This window comes from Heliangelus exortis, chromosome 2, assembly GCF_036169615.1.
Source record: "Heliangelus exortis chromosome 2, bHelExo1.hap1, whole genome shotgun sequence".
NCBI classification, from domain to species: Eukaryota; Metazoa; Chordata; class Aves; order Apodiformes; family Trochilidae; genus Heliangelus; species Heliangelus exortis.
In genome coordinates this window covers 43,528,022-43,546,458 of record NC_092423.1, presented here as the reverse complement: position 1 = coordinate 43,546,458, position 18,437 = coordinate 43,528,022, and the positions used below count along the sequence as shown (strand labels likewise).

The 18,437-nt window shown below is 40.0% G+C and overlaps 2 protein-coding genes across 9 annotated transcripts in view; one reads left to right on the top strand and one right to left on the bottom strand.

The window, feature by feature from the left end:
* NEK11 (NIMA related kinase 11) overlaps positions 1-6,840 on the bottom strand; it is an 84,898-nt gene extending 78,058 nt beyond the window's left edge. For 5 of the 7 annotated variants that reach the window (XM_071735814.1, XM_071735817.1, XM_071735813.1 and 2 more), the window contains exon 1: positions 6,591-6,840. In XM_071735814.1, coding sequence (XP_071591915.1) covers positions 6,591-6,760 — 170 coding nt within the window. In that variant the 5' untranslated portion in view covers positions 6,761-6,840. Of the gene's footprint in view, positions 1-1,204; positions 1,250-6,590 lie in introns of those variants that run through there. The other 2 variants (XM_071735820.1, XM_071735815.1) reach the window with 2 other exon arrangements.
* A 4,766-nt stretch (positions 6,841-11,606) lies between these two features.
* On the top strand, positions 11,607-17,016 carry ASTE1 (asteroid homolog 1). Of its 2 annotated transcripts, none has more exons than XM_071735811.1 (4): positions 11,607-12,934; positions 14,640-14,850; positions 16,191-16,386; positions 16,664-17,016. In XM_071735811.1, exons 1-4 carry the CDS (start codon positions 11,612-11,614, stop codon positions 16,956-16,958), a joined length of 2,025 nt encoding a protein of 674 aa, XP_071591912.1. In that variant the 5' UTR covers positions 11,607-11,611; the 3' UTR covers positions 16,959-17,016. The 2 variants fall into 2 exon arrangements, with proteins under 2 accessions (XP_071591912.1, XP_071591911.1); XM_071735810.1 differs by having other exon boundaries at positions 16,661-17,016.
* Positions 17,017-18,437: the final 1,421 nt, after the last annotated feature.

Below are 18,437 nucleotides of genomic sequence, written 5' to 3'. Positions count from 1 at the left end.
TGAACATGCACATGACAACTGGCAGGGAGTCATTTGTTACTGTTTTAATCAATTCAGAATCAAATGACCATTCCCTTGAAATACCCTCAGAGAAGCAAACAGGCAGGAAAAAGGGATTTGACAACACAGCAATCTGTTGATTGGATATTCATAAGTTGCCAAACTCTTTCACCTTTAGATTTTATTTTATTTGTTATAAGAAGTCATAAATAATTGAAAGTCATGTGATAAATTATTCAGCTAAGTGCACAGTTTCCAAGGAATCATAGCATGAGACTGGATTAATGGTATAATGCAAGTCAGACGCAGAAGTTGAGCTGACACCCCACAATTACCACACACAGGAGCAGTCTGGGGAGTCTGGCACTTCTCAGCGTGTGCTTTCCACCACAGGGATGTGTAAGTACCTTGTGAATATTTATGAACTAGAAATACCTATTGCCTACTGTGTACTGCAGCTGCTTGCCTATGCATGGTTATGAATTAGTGAAACTTCACCCAGAGCTTCGCTTGGCACAATTGATTAGGACATCCATTATCCACAAGCAATAGCATTGTCCTTCAAGGTTACTGCTGAATGTACATCTCTGCTCTAGAACAGTTTGTCTTTAACCATAATTACCTGTTACAATTAACTGTAACAGTCTCAGGGAGACTGGGATAGAAGTGACTGCTGGGATACCACTGTTTGCTACAAAAACACTGGTACTTTCTTGCTATTTTCTTTATACAAACCTAGTTACTTACTTATTTTGGGTAGGTCTAGTTCCACGATGCCCAGAAACAAAAACAAGCTCCTCAGAAATTGAGACAGATTTTAGCAAAATCGTCTGCCAGTCAAGAACGAGGGTGGGGGGGGAAATCCAAAACCAAAACAAAAGCAAACACTTGCAGATGTTCTGCATTTCAAAGGTGACACATAAATTTAAGTAAATTTCCCCTGAATGTACCAATAAATTAAAAACTATAGTGACCCTTACTTTACAAAAATTCACATAAACTGTTTCCTAGACACAATATTGAAACGCCTTCCTTCTCTTCACCATGAGAGATTGCATTTGAACTGATAATTGAGATGGTAGTTTTATAAAACAGCACTGGCTTGGTAACTACTGAGATGCTAAGTTTCACTTGTAACTTTGCCAATGAAATTGGTATTGTTTGAATTGCCAAATAGCCAGATTAGGTATAGCAGTCATCTCACCTGTGCATGTCCTCAGAGACAACCATGGCTCGACTGTTTTCTTTTTTAGTCACTTTTTAAGAAATACAGAAGGAAAATACAAATATTGGAGGGATACAAGAGGGAAGAGAGAAGCTAAACCTACAGTTAGAAAAAGTAAAAGGAAAGGGGGGACATTCTAGAAAAAGGAATGTGGTCATAACATGTGGTGAAAAAGTAGGGCTTTTTGGGGTAGGATAAGGGGACAGAGGATGCAAGTCTACAGAAAACTAAAGTTTCTGCTAATATTTAGATATCAACAAATGATTTCTCAAGTAGAGGCATACCACAGCCTCACTGCATAAACACAAGCAAACTGTTTAACCTCCATATTTATTGCATATTTGTAAAATGGATAAGGGCGGCTCTCAGGTCCCAGAACGGGAAAGGTGCAAAGAATTATTCTAAATAGACACTGTTCCATGGCAGGCATATGTGGATCTAGAAAAGAAATTTAGTCCCTTGCTACTAACATTAAGCCATACAAATGTAAAGAAAAAGCTCAACTCCACTACTGGTACAGGTTTTACAAAAGAAAATGAAGAAAGCAAACAAGAACACATAAACAGTTTTTAAACAAATTAAAGCTACCTGTTTTTTCTTTTTAAGAGAGGCAAACTCAGAGCCTTTAAAAAATTGTGAAAACTTCAGTAATGGGCAACTGGTAATGTGCATCCCCACTTACCATGCCTAGATACAGTTAAAACCCTAAAAAATATTAAAAACCACAGCAAATATTTGCTAAAAGAGACAATCCTTATTTGAACTTCAGTCACACATCAGCTAAGCTAGTTTGCAATTTTAAATAAAGATTTGCCAGAGCTCATTTTAGAGACCCCTTGAATGGGAAGACAGTGTCAACACAGGCAATTCAAACACAGGTCTCCTGAACTTAAGAGTACCTGGCTCAAAACCAGAAGGTTTGCAAATATCTAACAGGGGGAAATTTCAAATAATAGACAAGCCAAGACATGCAGTGTAAACTGGAATCAGGAGGCTTACTTTCATACAAATATGTCTCTTGTATTTAACTAAATTTTTGGGTCTAAGATTATATAAATTCTGACCGTAGTTTCTTCTAAAGCTGGGGGAAATTGATGGTCTCTCTGCTGTGTATATGTCTAGTACATGCAAAACTTCTTTCATAGTGAATAATCTCCCAGGTTCTGCTCTTTCTTTTTATGAGGGCATGCAATTTGTTCTCTACTCTGCTGTTTTCACAGAATTTGCAGGAACTTTTGAGATAAAAACCATGCTGAGGGAGAATCATCCAACAGGACCAAAATCTATTCTAGATGTACTACAGATGGCATAACTTTATACACACCAACACAGAAGGAAAAAACTCCGCTTGCCTAGCCATAAATCTCTAGCCAAGAGATTTTTTGCATTTTTCTTTTTAGGAAATCATTATTAAATTTACAGTTAGTTGTCACACGTCTGCCCAAAGCAGATATCTCAGAATGAGGGAAATATGACCTTAAGTCTTAACAGCCAGTCTGAAATAATTCCATAGTGGCACTATCTCTCCAGAACACTGATCACTGGTCTGGTTTTCTCGCTCTCCATTGTGGATAATATACTTTAAAAAACGTAAAACACAAGCACTACAAGAAGAGAAGCTATTGTTCACTAAAATTAAATGTGAACAGAACCTATAAAAGTATATTTAAGAACATTTGATGACTTGGGACTATTATTTGCTAAAGGAAAATGGAGTTCATCAGCAGAAGATGATGTGTTTCATGACTAGGGAATTTCCTCATTTAGACATTCGGGTGTTTAGCTATGACTGTAGCTGACAGCTGGTGATAGCTATATATAGTTTTCTAGTTGAGACAGGATAGAAGGTAAAGTTAAAATTACAAAGATTTTCAGGATCAACCAGTCAAGAAAGACGACAAAATTATTAGAAACCCCACAGGACTACAGACACAAAAAAATTACCAGAAAATACAACTTACAAAAAATTCAAATTAGAAAGTCAAAGCAACAGGCAAGGAATGTGTCCAACAACACAACACTTAGGAGAAATTAAGACACCTAAATACACTACTATACTGGTAGTATGTCATAATATTATTTCTATACTATGCAACACAGCTACATCACACTGGATGACTGATCTGGTATGATATCATAAAGTCACTATTTCAGATCCCATCAATATGTGTATGGGATCCTATCCACGTGTGCATACTGAAAATCAGCATGAACCTGCAATGTACTTCTACAAGAGGCAGGTACAGCTGGCCTGAGCAGCTCTATGTGGAGAGCTTTAGGTGAAATGTTAACTAGAGGGATTCCCCAAACAATCAACTTTCTCCCTCCCAGCTGAAGCAACTATGTGCATAATACTTCACTCTCCATAGCTAACATCCTTTAGGGGTCACAAAGCACAAGGCTCACCCAATTTCTAAAATTATGCAAAAGCTTTGCTGAGCATACATAAAATTACATGATTATCATAGTAAGTATCTGTATTAACTCATCTGTAGATGTTGCACTTATGGCAAATTGAAAGAGACATCCTTGAACAGCTTCTGTACCAATACCCAAGGTGTCATTCTTCAAGGGAATTCGTAATCTTATGATTTATTCCTATGCTTTTTTTATACAGCTTTAGACTGTAGCAATCTTCAGATCTTCAAGAAACTATCTATGGCTAGGTCCACACTATACATACCATATGTCTCAGAATGTTCTAGATCATCTCTGAAACAATAAAAATAAATTTATTATTCAGATCCTAGGCTATTTGATCCTAAACATTTTAATTATTTTTTCTGCTAAAGTGTTTTTTTAAAGCAGCTTAAGCCCCTTATTTTTCATTCCCAAGTGGGTGTGTGTGTATACTTATACTTCCCGATGGAAAATAACAGAAGTAGTAACCAGAACAATTTAATAAAATACTACTTTCTGATTTGAAAGTACTGTTGAGAATGAGACGCCCAGTATATATTACCACCTTAAGAAAACAGTATTTTTAAGCAGAAGAAAGTGTCTACACTCTGTCTCATTATGCTGCCGGAGTTTCACGTTCACCTAGGCCACTATTTTTGTGATATATTTTCTTATACACGATAGAAAATGGGGGGAATCTGTTCCTCTGAGGCTGAGGAGGAATGAAGAGTAACTGTGATACGCAAGTACCCCCTAGTGATGAAACGGTGAAGTACGGTATTACAGCAGCATTTTGGCTTGCTAAGTATTGTCACAAAAACAGAATAATAAAAAGAAACAAGAATATACCATTTGACACTCAGGATGGCAGAGGACTCTCTCAGCCTCATTCCTAAGCAAATACATGCAATACATACAGGTGTGAATGTTTGCTCAAAACATAATCACTCAAGTTCTCAATGGAAAATTCTGAAGGACTAAAATAGAGATAATACCTAGTAAAGGCAAAACACAAATTCCTTGTTTTAAAGAGCTGGAAGCTTGTGCTATAACAGCAAATGTAAGATGACACTTTTTTCATTATACTGATAATATTCTAAGAATGAGTTCATTACTAGCTGAATTATTATATAAGACTGAAGGGTCTTATGAATTCAGATAGTTCATGTCACCTGTTTGCATGACAAATTATTTTAACATAAAATTTAAAATATTTTATATTGGTTTTAATGAAAGTTTTCATTACAGAACATTTTTGTGGAAAACCATAGCTAAGGCTGAGAGATTCAAAAGTCAGCCTGCTGGAAAAAGCTAAGAGTTTAGTAGCCTCTGATCCTAATCCAAGAAGCTGAGAAGCTGTAAAATGAAGAAGGAAAGCAAGCAAAAGAATTATGCTTGGCTCCACATTAGTTAAAGCAATACTGCCAAGAATGCATTGTTATAAACTGCAAAAGTACAGCACAAATGAATCAGAAAAAGCTCTTTTATCATATAATTGCTCATTAATTTTTCCATCAATAAGAACTGATACAACCTCATAATTAACAGAAGAATATATTTCTGGCTGAAAAACCCATTGATGAGATGTTTCAGGCTTTAAACAAAAAGACCCACAAATTTTATTGGATAAACCCAAAAATATTCACAATTTAATTTCACTTGACTAAGTATCAAACCAACAGACAGAGTTCTACACAACAGGAAGTCAAGCCAGTGGCACATTACCCAACCACCCAACATCACACTCGCATACAGAAATACCAACACTCTGAAAATGTTCTTTGTCTTTGTGGCTTCAGAATCCTAAATGGATTAACTAAACTTGTGAGACCTGTTCAAATGAAGGAAGGAGAGGAAAAGAGAAAACAAACAAATAAACAAACAAAACCCCAAACAAACAAAAAAATACAAAACAAAAAACCCCCAAAGACTTGCAGGCAAGTTAAAAAAAGCAGCAAAAGGAAAGATGTCTACTGGAATTTCTGTAACTATTCCTTCTAGTTTTTCATTTAGATGATTCAATTACAAAAAAAACAGGACAACAATACAGTATAGTTTCTTTTGAGGTCCATTGAAATGCATTCAGAAGTTCTGACATCTTCATGGTCCTTTTAAATGTCCCATGTTTTAATGGGCATGTGTAACTGAATGAAGCATTATAGAGCTAGATATTGCAGGAGCTGGATCTGACTGGACTAAGGATTCTTTTATTCTGCATTTTGTAAAAGAAAATCATCATGTTCATGAAGGCAGATTAGCATGGGATGGAAGGCAAATGCCAAGCACTTTACTAAGTGTTCTAAAGAAATAACTTCAAGAACGGAGTTCATTTATAAAATCCAGAAGGCCTCAAAAATAAACTCTGTCAATTATACTACCCATGCATATATATGGACATAATTATGAAATAATAGCCCATAAATTATAAAGCTTTAAGCATTTAGCAAACAAATTTGTTACACAGAAGTGCAAATTTGTGAAACCTCTGCCCTGTTTCTTGTCAGGACAATGATAAAAATTACCTCAAAACTGACTTAATACAAGGTCTTTTCTACAGCCTCTTACATTAGCAACTTGTTCCACTGGGGAACCCATAAGTTACATATATTATTACTGATTTTGCTATTTGTTACAAAGCTTCAGAGGTGTATATATTACTATGGAGATGAGAGTCTGATATTTCTTTATCTACCTCCATTCTGTCTTGCACAAGTAAATTAAAAAGGACTTGAAGAAAAGCACAGTAAAATAGATGTATCTGACAAACTAGTTTAAACAAAACCAGATTGATCTGGAATGCAGAATCAGCATAAAGTCTGCTCCTATCTTACGTCCTCAATAAGTTAAACAGCTAAGGCTGTGACATAACAAACTGAGCAATGAGACACAAATACAAAGAAAACATCTACAATGCAAAAAGATGTTTCAAACATTTTTATTTAAAGTACGTGAAGGGTTTACTTACAATTCTTCTCCTCGTTTTGCTTTTCTGTCAGAAACCAGATATACACTTCCAAAGCTTCCATTGCCAAGTTTCCTCTGAATAGTGTATCTTCTTGCAATCACAGTATCTGAACAAGCAGAATTAAATCTGGCAACAGTGACATGCTTAGCAGTTTCTTGAAATTTCAGCATTGCTCTGAGTAACAGAAACTACACAGATTTCCCTAGAGTGTAGGTTTCAAATCCTTTACTCTTCCATGGATGTTCCCAGGAAACACTTGAAATAGGAAAAAAAAAAATCGAAAGAAAGAAAGAAAAAAAAAAAGTTGATTTGTCAATATATTATTAATTAATTAACTCTATGTCAGTGCTCAGCTTGCAGAAAAACATAAATTAAGTGGAATCATAGGTTGCTCAGTTTTACAGTAGATGTGATAAAGAAACTCCACATAACGCTGATGGGACATAGTCAGCTTTCCTTTACATCAGCCTTAAACTGATTCAGTGAACGGAAAACACAAGGGAAATTATATGCAGGTGCTTATATACTGATTTATTTACAAGTTCAAGTGCTTTTTGCAAGGACAATTACATCTGTATGTCACCTGAGAGTTCCCCTAGACGCAGCACTCTTCCTCACCACCTGTCCTTATACCACCATGGTAACCGACCCCAAAACCACATCCGTGTTTCAGGATACAACTTTCATCAGGACAGATCAATTTATGGGTTTCCTCAACTAGAATTTCTTCCTCTTTTCCCTATATAGGGAATATGGGGGACAAACTTTGCTACATGGACTTTTCAGCTGTTATCAATGATAGAATGTTTCCAATTTCAAATTATAAATACCCACCCTATGTGATGGCCCCCAAAAGGGAGGGAATCTTTTTTTTTCCCTTCCTTTGCCCTTCAGCAGTCCATTTTCCTTTCTTACACTCAGAATAGGCCTACATCACTAATATTCACAAATTATTTACAACAGTAATTCTTATGCAATAGCTTGGGACATCAGTATTTTATGATGCTGCCAGATTATCTGGTTAAGAAAAACTTTTGATAAATCTAGTCAGAGAAGATTCCCCAGGGCAAACTCACCCTCTGCAAAAGCAACTGTATCTCATAAAATTGTTAGATTCTCTTTTACCACGTTTGAAATCAGACTTAAAGCAACAGTTCTATTCATGTCCAAACTCAGTTTTGGGACAAACTAACAAGCAGGAAGAACTGGCCTTATGAAGTTTCCTTTTAAAACACTGCGTGCACTCAAAGGAAATATCAGAGCAGATACCAGAAATATTCAGAAAATCAGAACCTGATGCTCAACTGTTTTGTCTAGATAATGCATTTTTAGAAAGTAGCCATATCCTAAATATAGTGGCTCTCACCTGTATATAGGGGGAAGTTGTGGCTGCCCCCTCCCTGGGGGGGCAAGGTGTTCACCCTGGGGTGTTCAAGGCCAGGTTGGATGGGACTTTGAGCAACCTGGTCTGGTAGGAGGTGTCCCTGCCCGTGGCAGGGGAGTTGGAACTGGAGGATCTTGAAGGTCCCTTCCAACTCAAACCATTCTGTGATTCTATAATTTTCTGTATCTACTGAAACACAACGTCCACGTGTCATTTGGTTTCAGTCCCACTGTTTGTGCATAAGGATCCTCTGGAACAAATAAAGACAATGCAAGACCCCATAAACAGTGCATAAACAGTGCAAATAATACTACTCTCAGCACTGCAGTGTGCCTGCACAGGGTTTGTTCAGCACAGCATCTTAATGTCAATGCAAGCATATCAAAATGCTTTTGTTTTGGAAAAGACAAACTGAATTAATTTTAAAATTTTAAATTAAAAGCTGTATGACTCCTGGCTCTAAATCACTGTCTTCATTTCCTAACTAACAAAGAGCCCAAATGAAGATTACAAAATTGTATCTTACAATAGTGCATGTGTGTGTGTGCTTGAGCAAAAACCTATTTTAATACCCATCTGCTGAGTTACTGTCACACCATACCAGAGCCTAGCAGTGCAGTGATACTACAATATAAAACACAGCCAAATTATAGTTAGTACAAGCCATCCTAACAATGATAGAAATCCTACACGTTTTTTAAACAAAAGCACTCCTGAGACTCTGTTTCTGTATTCTTTTTCAGACAGGAACAGTGACAAAAATTTTGAATTGCAAATGCTATGCAAAGAGTAGAAAATTACTTATTTTGTAACTCTAAGACTGTCTGAAGAATTATAAATGGAACACGTTGAGGTGTGGCAGAGTGGAGGGCAGGGAGATTAACTCCATAAAATACTACATTGCCAGTTCTGGAAAGCTTACATATTTATTATTCTATTCTCCTAGAAGTTGCTGTTTTATAGATATCTTCACGACTTCAAAACAGAGTAGCTATGAAACGGGTAACCTTTAGAAACAACGACACAAACATTGCTGAGCTATCTACTTTTTTTCTGAAGAAGAGTCTCTTAACATTGCTCACCTTCCAATTTTCATATTTACTTGGGCCCTAGGAATATATCATAATCCTTTACCCAGCAATACTTCACGTGAGATCAAGTAGCACATTGAATCTAATTGTTGTGTTTAATTTCCAATCCTGCCTCTCACCTGCTACTCCATGTGCTTCAGTTTCAGTGGGTATTTAATAACAGTAATAGCTATCATATAATTTTGGTTTTTACACAGCTTTGGTACTAACTGCTGAACAGTGCTATAAGGAAGGGGCCAGCAATTGCCATTGTGGTCTCACAGGCACATTTTAATGGCACAGAAGAGACACACTGCTGAGCCACTTTATTTGAAAAAAATGCCCTGTAAGAGTCAATAGACACCAGAGCATGATTCAGCCTTAAGACTGTTTTTTGAGACATATACACACAGACAGCCTCTCTGACCTCACTCAAGCCTTTATTCTCATTTTTCTTGTATTTTTTACCTCTGTCTTCTCCCTCTGAGCAGGTATTTCCCAAGCAACACAACGGTTGCTTCATTGAATTACCACTGGAGATAATTGAAAGAAATCAACTCTCCAGCCCCCTTTTCCTCAAAAATCAGTATAACTTATCTGGTAACACCTCACTAATGAGTTTATGTTCTTAATTTTCTACCCCTACCTACCCAAGCCCCATTCCAGAGCCCAGAAGACTGCTGATGCAAAAGTAACACAATTATATTTTCAGAATCACCATTTTTTCTTTTTTCCCTTTCCCTTGGCTAGAGTTAAATTTCCTTAATCTTTTTTTTGCTGCAAGCTAAAGAAAAGTTGTTGTTTAGGTTTTCACAGTTCCAGCTACACATGCTAAGTGCACAGCACCTCCACTTCTTCCTCTTATCTTCCTTTGTTTATGCCAGTAAGAAACTGCTTTTCATTTCCTTTACGTAACTTTCAGGTTTCTCTATCAAGGGCTAATGTACTCTGACACTTTCAGCCTTCTTTGACAATCAAGGACATTTTCTAATTCTATCAGGTTTCCTTTTTATTCCTTAGGAACCCCAGTGATACATCAACACTTGCCGAATTTGCTGAGTTTACACCGACTCCTTGCAGTATAAATCCCAGTTTTTATAATTAAATTCCTAATATCCGCAGTATTTACTACCCTGACTTTTTTTCCCACCAATGACCTCGCTGGCCTCCTCCTTTAAACTGTTCAGAAATTTAAAAAAAAAAAAAAAAAAATCTATTATTTTTTTCCTTTATTAAAAAACAACCCACAAACAAAACAAAGACCTCCTGAACACTGGCTCCGTTGTTATTTTCTACAACATCTTTATAAACCTACCCAAGTCAAAAGTAGCATTACCTCAGTTGGCTCAGGTTTTTTTTACTGTCCCTAGGGAAAGAATAACTGAGATTTTATTAGTAGCGTGGGTAGCAAAGGAGCTTTGCAGGGGGATGGTAAAACAAGGGCAGATATACTGGACTACCAAAGAGGCTCATTAATGTCTCCCTGATATACATTCAGGAAGTCGGGATCCTTTAGGACAATCTCCCAGATGTTATTACTTTGTTAATATAAACGTAAGACTCCGCGTTCACGCTCTGATGGGACACACACACATATATATGAAGTTTCCCTGCTTTCCCACCTGGCCACCCTCACACTGAGGGATAAGGGCAGTATGGCTCCATCCCTGACCCCTTCCTCACCCCTTCGGCCAAGGAGATACTCCCGGGAACCCCTCTTTATAGGTATACTTTAAAGGTATACTTTACACTACAGATCCTATGAGGAGAGGCTGAGGGAGCTGGGGGTGTTCAGCTTGGAGAAGAGGAGGCTCAGAGGAGACCTCATCACTCTCTACAACTCCCTGAAAGGAGGTGTAGCCAGGGGGGGGGGTTGGTCTCTTTTCCCAGGCAACCCTCAGCAAGACAAGAGGGCACAAGAGGTCTCAAGTCGTGCCGGGGGAGGTTTAGGTTGGACATTAGAAAGAATTTCTTTACTGAGAGGGTGATCAAACACTGGAATGGGCTGCCCAGGGAAGTGGTGGATTCTCCGTCCCTGGAGATATTTAAAAAGGATATGGCACTCAGTGCCATGGTCTGGTAACTGCAGCGGTAGTGGATCAAGGGTTGGACTTGATGATCTCTGCGGTCCCTTCCAACCCAGCCAATTCTATGATTCTATGATCTACACACACATTTCCCCCCCCTCCAGCGCCCGGCCCTGTGGAACCTGCAAGGGAGGGACGGTTGCCCGATGGCGGGGACCGCTGTCCCTCCAGATTCCCCGGCTCCCCTTGGCATGGCCTGAGCCAGAGCACTGCCAGCCGGGGGCGAAAGCTGAAGGGGCCACAGCCTCCTACCTCGCCGGACCTGGGGAACCGGACGGGGCTCGGCGGGGCGTCCGGCCCACGGGGCGCCCCGACGGGACTCGTGTGCGGCTCTGTTGCTAGGAGACACCTCCCACGCGCACCCAGACCCAGAGGGCGGGACGAACAAGATCCGCTCTGGTTGGGGGAACCCTCTGTCACTCACAGCTTTGCTTCCGGAGGCGTGGACGGGCCGGGTCGGGTGGGTGATCGTTCGGCGCCATGGGCATCCAGGGTCTGACCGGGTTCGTGGAGGAGCGTGGGGCGTTCTTCACCGAGCTGCGGGTGCGGGACACCAAGCTGGTCATCGACGGGAGCAGCCTCTACCACCGCCTGTGCTTCGCCTCCGCTACCGACTTCCGACGCGGCGGCGACTACGGCCTCTTCGCGGCGGCCGTGGGCGACTTTTTCGGCAGCCTGCGGGCCTGCCGCGTTTCACCCTTCGTGGTGCTGGACGGCGGGCGCGGCGCCGACGACAGGAAACTGCCCACGCTGCGGGACAGGGCCGCCGAGAGGCTGCGGGCGGCCCACGGGCTGTCCCGGGGAGAGGGCGGCTGCCTGGTGCCGCTGCTGACCCGTGAGGCCTTCGTGCAGGCGCTGGGCCGGCTGGGGGTGCCCTTTGTGCAGTGCTTCGCCGAGGCGGACCGGGAGATCGCCGGGCTGGCCAACCGCTGGGGCTGCCCCGTCCTCTCTCTCGATAGCGACTTCTTCGTCTTCGACCTGGCCGGGGGTTACTGCCCGCTGAGCCACTTCCAGTGGCGGAGCGTCTGCCCGGGAGAGGGGCCGCGGGGCTGCTACGTGCCCGCTCGCTGCTTCTCCGTGGAGAAATTCTGTGGGCACTTCGGTCCTCTGAAGAAAAGCCTCCTCCCGCTCTTCGCCGTCATGAACGGGAACGACCATGTGGATCTGGCGGCTCTGGAGGAGTTCTTCTGCAAAGTGCGCTTGGGGAAGGGGTGTGGGGCAGGGAAGGGCGGGAAATCGGGGAAGCACGCCCGCCTCCAGGGGCTTCTGAACTGGCTGGCGCAGTTCGCTGAGCCCGGCGAAGCTGTGGACCATGTGCTGAAATACCTCAAGAAACACGAGAGAGAAGAAATACGGGACCTTCTGTGCACTTCGATGGAGAATTACGCTCCGTCTGACGTGAATCTTGAAGACTTTTTTCAGAATGGGAAGTATGAATGCGAGGCCGCCAGGAATGCTGACTTACCGCAGTGGGTACTTGATGCTTTGGCAAAAGGTAAGCTGGCCCCCTTCATCAGCGATGCCCTGATACTAAGAAGTACTTTCCTCCACGTTCAGGTGGAGAACATGCAGCGACCTAGTGCACATAGCACAGCTTTGCCCATTCGACAAGTTATCTATGGACTACTGCTGGAAACACCTCAAAGTACTGAAGCTGCGTCTCCAAGTAAGCAGACCCACGAGCTGCCAGTTGTATGTGAATTTGACAGACTCCAAAAGACACTTAAAAAAATATTTGTTCAAGCGGCAAGCCTGCCCACAGATTTGCGTGATGATCATTTTCCTTTGGACAAGTTAATGGAGGTAAATGGTTGTCACAGCAGATCATAGTTAACAGTGTATAACAGCTGACAAAAAAATACTTTGGACCTAGGTTTGCCCAGTGGTTGCTAAGCGTGATGCCTGAACTAAGCCACCTCAGTAATTTCTTACTAGAGGGGTACCTACTGGGGTCTGAGCTTGCCCTGTGATACTTGAGAAGCTACACAGATTGCCTTTACCTTCTTCCTACTCTGCCCCCAGGTGTACCAAGACAAATTAGATGAAAAGTGGTCATGTGTATATGTAGCATTACCTAAATTTTCCATTCTAAGCCCTTCTTTTCATCCTATGTATTGTTCACACTGACACTTGCTTTTATAAGTATATAAAGGAGCTGAATTTCATGAAGTTTAGACAAGTGCCATTTAAAACTACAAAACTTAATTTATAATTGATCAAGCTACGGATGTTTCAGAGCAATGTTCTGAAACAAAATCTGACCCGTGCATTTTAACTAAAAATCACCGTTGTTTCATGTATGAATCTTGCAGCTGTCCAGCAATATTACCGGCCACGAGTATGCGTCCTGGCTAACGTGGACCCCTGCTGCTTGACAGACAGAACTGCACCTGAAAAACAGCTTTTAATCAAAGGAAAGTTGTGCTAGGTTAGTTCCAGTCGCCATGAGCAATTCCGTATATTTAAATATTTAAACTTGTTTTACTTAAACTTATTTTTAAACTTAAATTTAAACTTATTTTAAATTTAAATTTGTAACTCGTGCTTTGAATGGAAAGTAATGCACCATTCCCAAAGTGGCATGAGTGAAGTTCTGTATGCAGTGATTTCTGAAATATCTGGAAATACAGGGTGTCTTAATATTGCATTTTTAAGCCACGTGTGCTGTCCATTCTGGCATTCAAATCAACATCTCTGTGTGGGGGCTGTGCTGCATGTTTTCATCACTTGCTCTTAAAATTACTTTTAAGAACCAAGTCTATCAGCCTGTCACTGCTATGACCACTGGATACTACAAATAGCTATGGATCCAAAAGTTATGTACAGGTTATTGTTACAGGCCTTTTAAACGAGCAATATGATAAAACAAGAATCTGAATATATGGGAATTATAAGTTCAGCAGAAGGCTAGAAGAAGAAAGGGTATTCTGTGTTTAAAGTGCTTTAGGCAAAACTGATTTCAGTTTGTCTTCTGCTGTGGGGATGGCTGCCTAAGAAGGGGCAAAACCATCCTAACCAAGATTCATAAAGCACTCCAGTTACAATTGAACAGCCCACTGTGATTCTGCTGCATGCCTTAAGTTAAGGACATGGTTTATAACACCATTTTTAGAAGTTAAATAGCACAACAAAGAGAGAGAACATGTGCTAGAAATTAATACATTGCAGGTGAAAAATGCAAGCTTCACACTTAAAATTTCATTGTGATTACAGGTGTGTTTTCAGCATATCACACCCAAACATCACCATTACATCTCACAAAGGCAGCATCTAAGAAGCACAAAATCAAGCTCTCCTATATATATAAATATAGATATTTGCCATATCAAAGTAATTTAATGCGTTTTAGTTATAAAGATTTTCCAAACAAGTCAATTTTTTACATAGGAGTTTAACTCCTGTTTAAGAAAGCATGAAGTACTAGCTGGTTTTAAAAAAGCTTACTTGCCTTTTGGAATAAAGACTCTTACCTTTATATTTTCACTCAAACTTTTCCTTTTTTTTTCAGGTGCCCACATCATGCCGTCAGATGATTTTGTTGGGGACTCTGGGAGTGAAAATGAATTTCCTAGAATCTATCCCCAGCCACTTACAACTCCCTGTTGCAGTAACCTGTTACTGGATATGTTGTTCAGAACCAAAAGTTAAATTGCATGAATTAAAGGCTTTACTTCTAATGATGGTATTTGGAGAACTACATAGGATAACAAACGATCCAGGTATGTCTCATAAAAATTTACAATTTTAGATATTCAGCTGCTATGAAAATCTATACCATAATTCTTTTTTCCTTATTTATGGCAAGATGTTCAAATTCAGATGAATTAGCATTAATTTACACTGTAGCCTGAGATGGCACATTCTTTGCACAGATACAGAGCAGAAAAACAGTGTTAGATATAAATGTAATGTTTTATATAGGTACAACAGTGCTTTGCCACCTTGTAAAACATAAATTTGCATTTATAAATGCTTTCTTTTAGTAATAAAGATCAATTTAGATATGAGTTACCAAAAAATTACATTAACCTAGCATCAGAAGATAACTACTATTGATGTATTCCAATATATTTTTTCCCATGAGTTTTTTTTTAAAACCGTCTGTACTTTAAAAATACTGAATTGCACAGGCAGTTTGCATTGAGTGAATTTTCAAGTGCTAAATTATTACAGAAATTGTTTTGGTAATAGTTATTTCTGTTAGAGTTCATAGAATCATAGAATCCTAGGGGTTGGAAGGGACCTCGAAAGATCATCTAGTCCAACCCCCCCTGCCAGAGCAGGGCCCCCTAGAGTACATCACATAGGAACGTGTCCAGGCGGGTTTTGAATGTCTCCAGTGAAGGAGACTCCACAACCCCCCTGGGCAGCCTGTTCCAGGGCTCCATCACCCTTACAGTAAAAAATTTTTTCTGATATTCAACTTGAACCTCCTATGCTCCAATTTACACCCATTACCCCTTGTCCTATCACTGGTCACCATTGAGAAAAGCCTAACTCCATCTCCCTGACACTCACCCCTTACATATTTGAAAACATTGATGAGGTCACCTCTCAGTCTCCTTTTCTCCAAACTAAAGAGACCCAGCTCCCTCAGCCTTTCCTCATAAGGGAGATGTTCCACTCCCTTAATCATCTTAGTAGCTCGAGTTATGGTGGTATTTCCTCTAGGTGTCCTTCAGTTGATGGCGAAGATTATGCAAGCCAGGGTGATAGAGTTTCTTTGGGTTCTAGGTTACAGAAACTGGACTGACATAGTTGCCATCTGCCTCCCAAGTGGGGAAGAGATGGAGAGCGTGTGTGGAATGTATCCATACACAGAGCAGAGTAGCAAATTATCTAACAAACAGAACTGACAACTTCAGATTCTCATGGATGTTCATACTTGAGTTTTTACACAAATGTATGTCTTAAAGTTCAGTTTGAGACACTTGAAAACGTTATTTGTGCTTCATGAAATGGAACTGGAGGGTTTGAAGACCCTGTAATGCTGCAGGTACCTTTCCAGGCGTTCACAGCAGAACATTTATTTGCATGTCATTTTTCATTTCTCACCTAGATCCCACAGCTGTACGTGCTGAAGATGACAGTACTGCATATAATGAATTTCTAAAATGGAAAGAAAAGAAATTGCAATATAAAGACTTTGATTTAGATGCTGCACACAGTTTTTGCCAGTGGCAGTGCTGTCTTCAGATGGGATTGTATCTCAACCAGCTACTTTGTACTCCTCTCTCCGAGCCAGACCTAAGTAGGTAAGGATGTTTTAGAAGCCCGTTTTCCACACAAGCCCATGGTAAAATGTGTTCACAGGTTTTTTCTGTGTCAAACTCATTTGGCCAATTTTGCTACATTTGAACTCCCTTCTTTAAAGAGAGTAATACAGAGAAAAATAGAATAGGTATCCCTTAAGAACATATCATTATATCCTTTATGTAGTTAATGCTCTGTTTTATCAGTAAGCAGGGTGTTTCTGTACCTGTCCTCCTGAGGTGTGATTCTAAATGAGGATTATCTCCTTCCTTTGAGCAGGCTTTACAGTGGGACCCTTGTGCACAGACTCTATCAAGAGCTTAAATCAGCTCCTTCAGTGGAAAATCTGTTTAGTTCATCTCCGAAAATGACTCGGCTTTATCAAGCTTTGTTAAATACAGTGGAGTCAACTGTACCTCCAGATTTCTTTCAGCAGATGATCAAGCCCAAATCTGAGTCCTGCAAAAAGAAGAAAGCATCTAGTAAGAAAAAAAAAGCCATTAGGTGTGCTGTAGCAGAAGCTCAGCATTTTTGCAATGGTAATAGGTTTGCATCACTTGGAGTGGATGAGTGAAAGCATTATTCCTGGAGTAACTTTTAATGCCACATCGATGGAAGAAATTGTATTAAAATAGGCAGCTGTTAGGAATGTGCTCAGGTGTTTTCACACAAGTTCCTGGTTCAGTCTTCACCAGCAAATCTTGCTTTGGAAAATTTTTTGTTTCCTTTTTTTTGTAACATTCTTATAAAAGAGGTGCTGAATAAAAGATATGGTGTTTTGGTTTTCTTTAAAGGTATGAGTCTAATTAAATGTGAGAGCAAAGTTGTTCAGCATTTCAGAGCTGGACTATTTTAGAGGAATTATTTTCCTGAACATATATATTTTCTATCCTTCAATCTCCCTGAAGACTCCTAACTTCCAAAAAACCAGATTTTTAAGCTTGTTTTTGAGGAACCTGATAATTACAATCATACTGATGGGATTAAAATGAAAATGACAAGTTTAATACACTGTGGAATCAGTCTTTACTTGTAAAGTATTTTTACTTTCGGAGACAGCTCGCTTTCTGGGGGGCAACTAAGTTGTTCTTGCAGTATTATAGATAGTGAACTATAGTGGAGGAGATACTTCGTCTCTTTTCCCCCCAGGTTTGGTACCTGAGCAAGAGCTAAATACTAACCTGCCTACACAAAGCTATCACACAGTAGCAAGTTTTAGCAGGTTTGTTAATTCAGAGTAATCCTGTATCTGCTGCCATTAACAAATCAGTGTCATTCAAGTTAACCTCCTTTTCTCTTAGTAGCTACAATATTAACATTTTAAACTGGCCCTTGAGTACACAGTTACTCAAGAAACCCTTATTATCAGCATGGTAATAGTGAAAATAATTTTTACTTTTAAAAAATCCTACATCATATTTCTCACTGATTCATATTAGCTGACTTTCCAGCAAAATTAGTCAGTTTACATAGATGCTTTTCCTATAAAGCGGTTGTTTTTCCAGTGTTTTCATTGTGTGAAATAATTTACATTTGAAATAATTTACATTAATTTGCTTTTTCTCCTGTCACGGTTTAACACTGGCTCGGCAATTAAACCAAGTAACAGAGGCTCTCTATTAATCTCTCTCTCCTCCCTGATAAGAAAGGAGAGAGAATAAGGGAGAGAGACTTACGGGTTGGAAACTAAACTACACAACTTTAATGAAACAGGAATGATAAATAGGAAAAAATTACTAAATGTATACAAATATACAAGAAAATGGGTACCACATTCCTTTCCCCCAGTAACTCTCACATCACCACCGAGGCTGCAGGGCAGCCCTGGGAAAAGTCCAGGCTGGACTCCTGGAGTTGGCAGCAGTTGGGAACTGGAGGCAGGAACACACAGATATGGGCTGGCACGGATCAGGGCCACAGGCAGAGAAAGGGACGGGATCCTTCCAGGATGCCGGGGTGAAGGAAGGGAAGCAGCAAAAAGCAGGAAGGGCAGGCAGCCAGAAGCTGGAAATCAGGCTTGGCCCTCGTGATCCCTCAAATTTATACTGAGGAT

Coding starts and splice junctions, on each gene's coding strand:
- ASTE1 (XM_071735810.1), top strand. CDS start 11,612: ATGGGCATCCAGGGTCTGACCGGGTTCGTGGAGGAGCGTGGGGCGTTC. Junction 12,935..14,639: donor CTTTGGACAAGTTAATGGAG/GTAAATGGTTGT, acceptor TTTTTTTTTCAG/GTGCCCACATCATGCCGTCA. Junction 14,851..16,190: donor TAGGATAACAAACGATCCAG/GTATGTCTCATA, acceptor TTTCTCACCTAG/ATCCCACAGCTGTACGTGCT.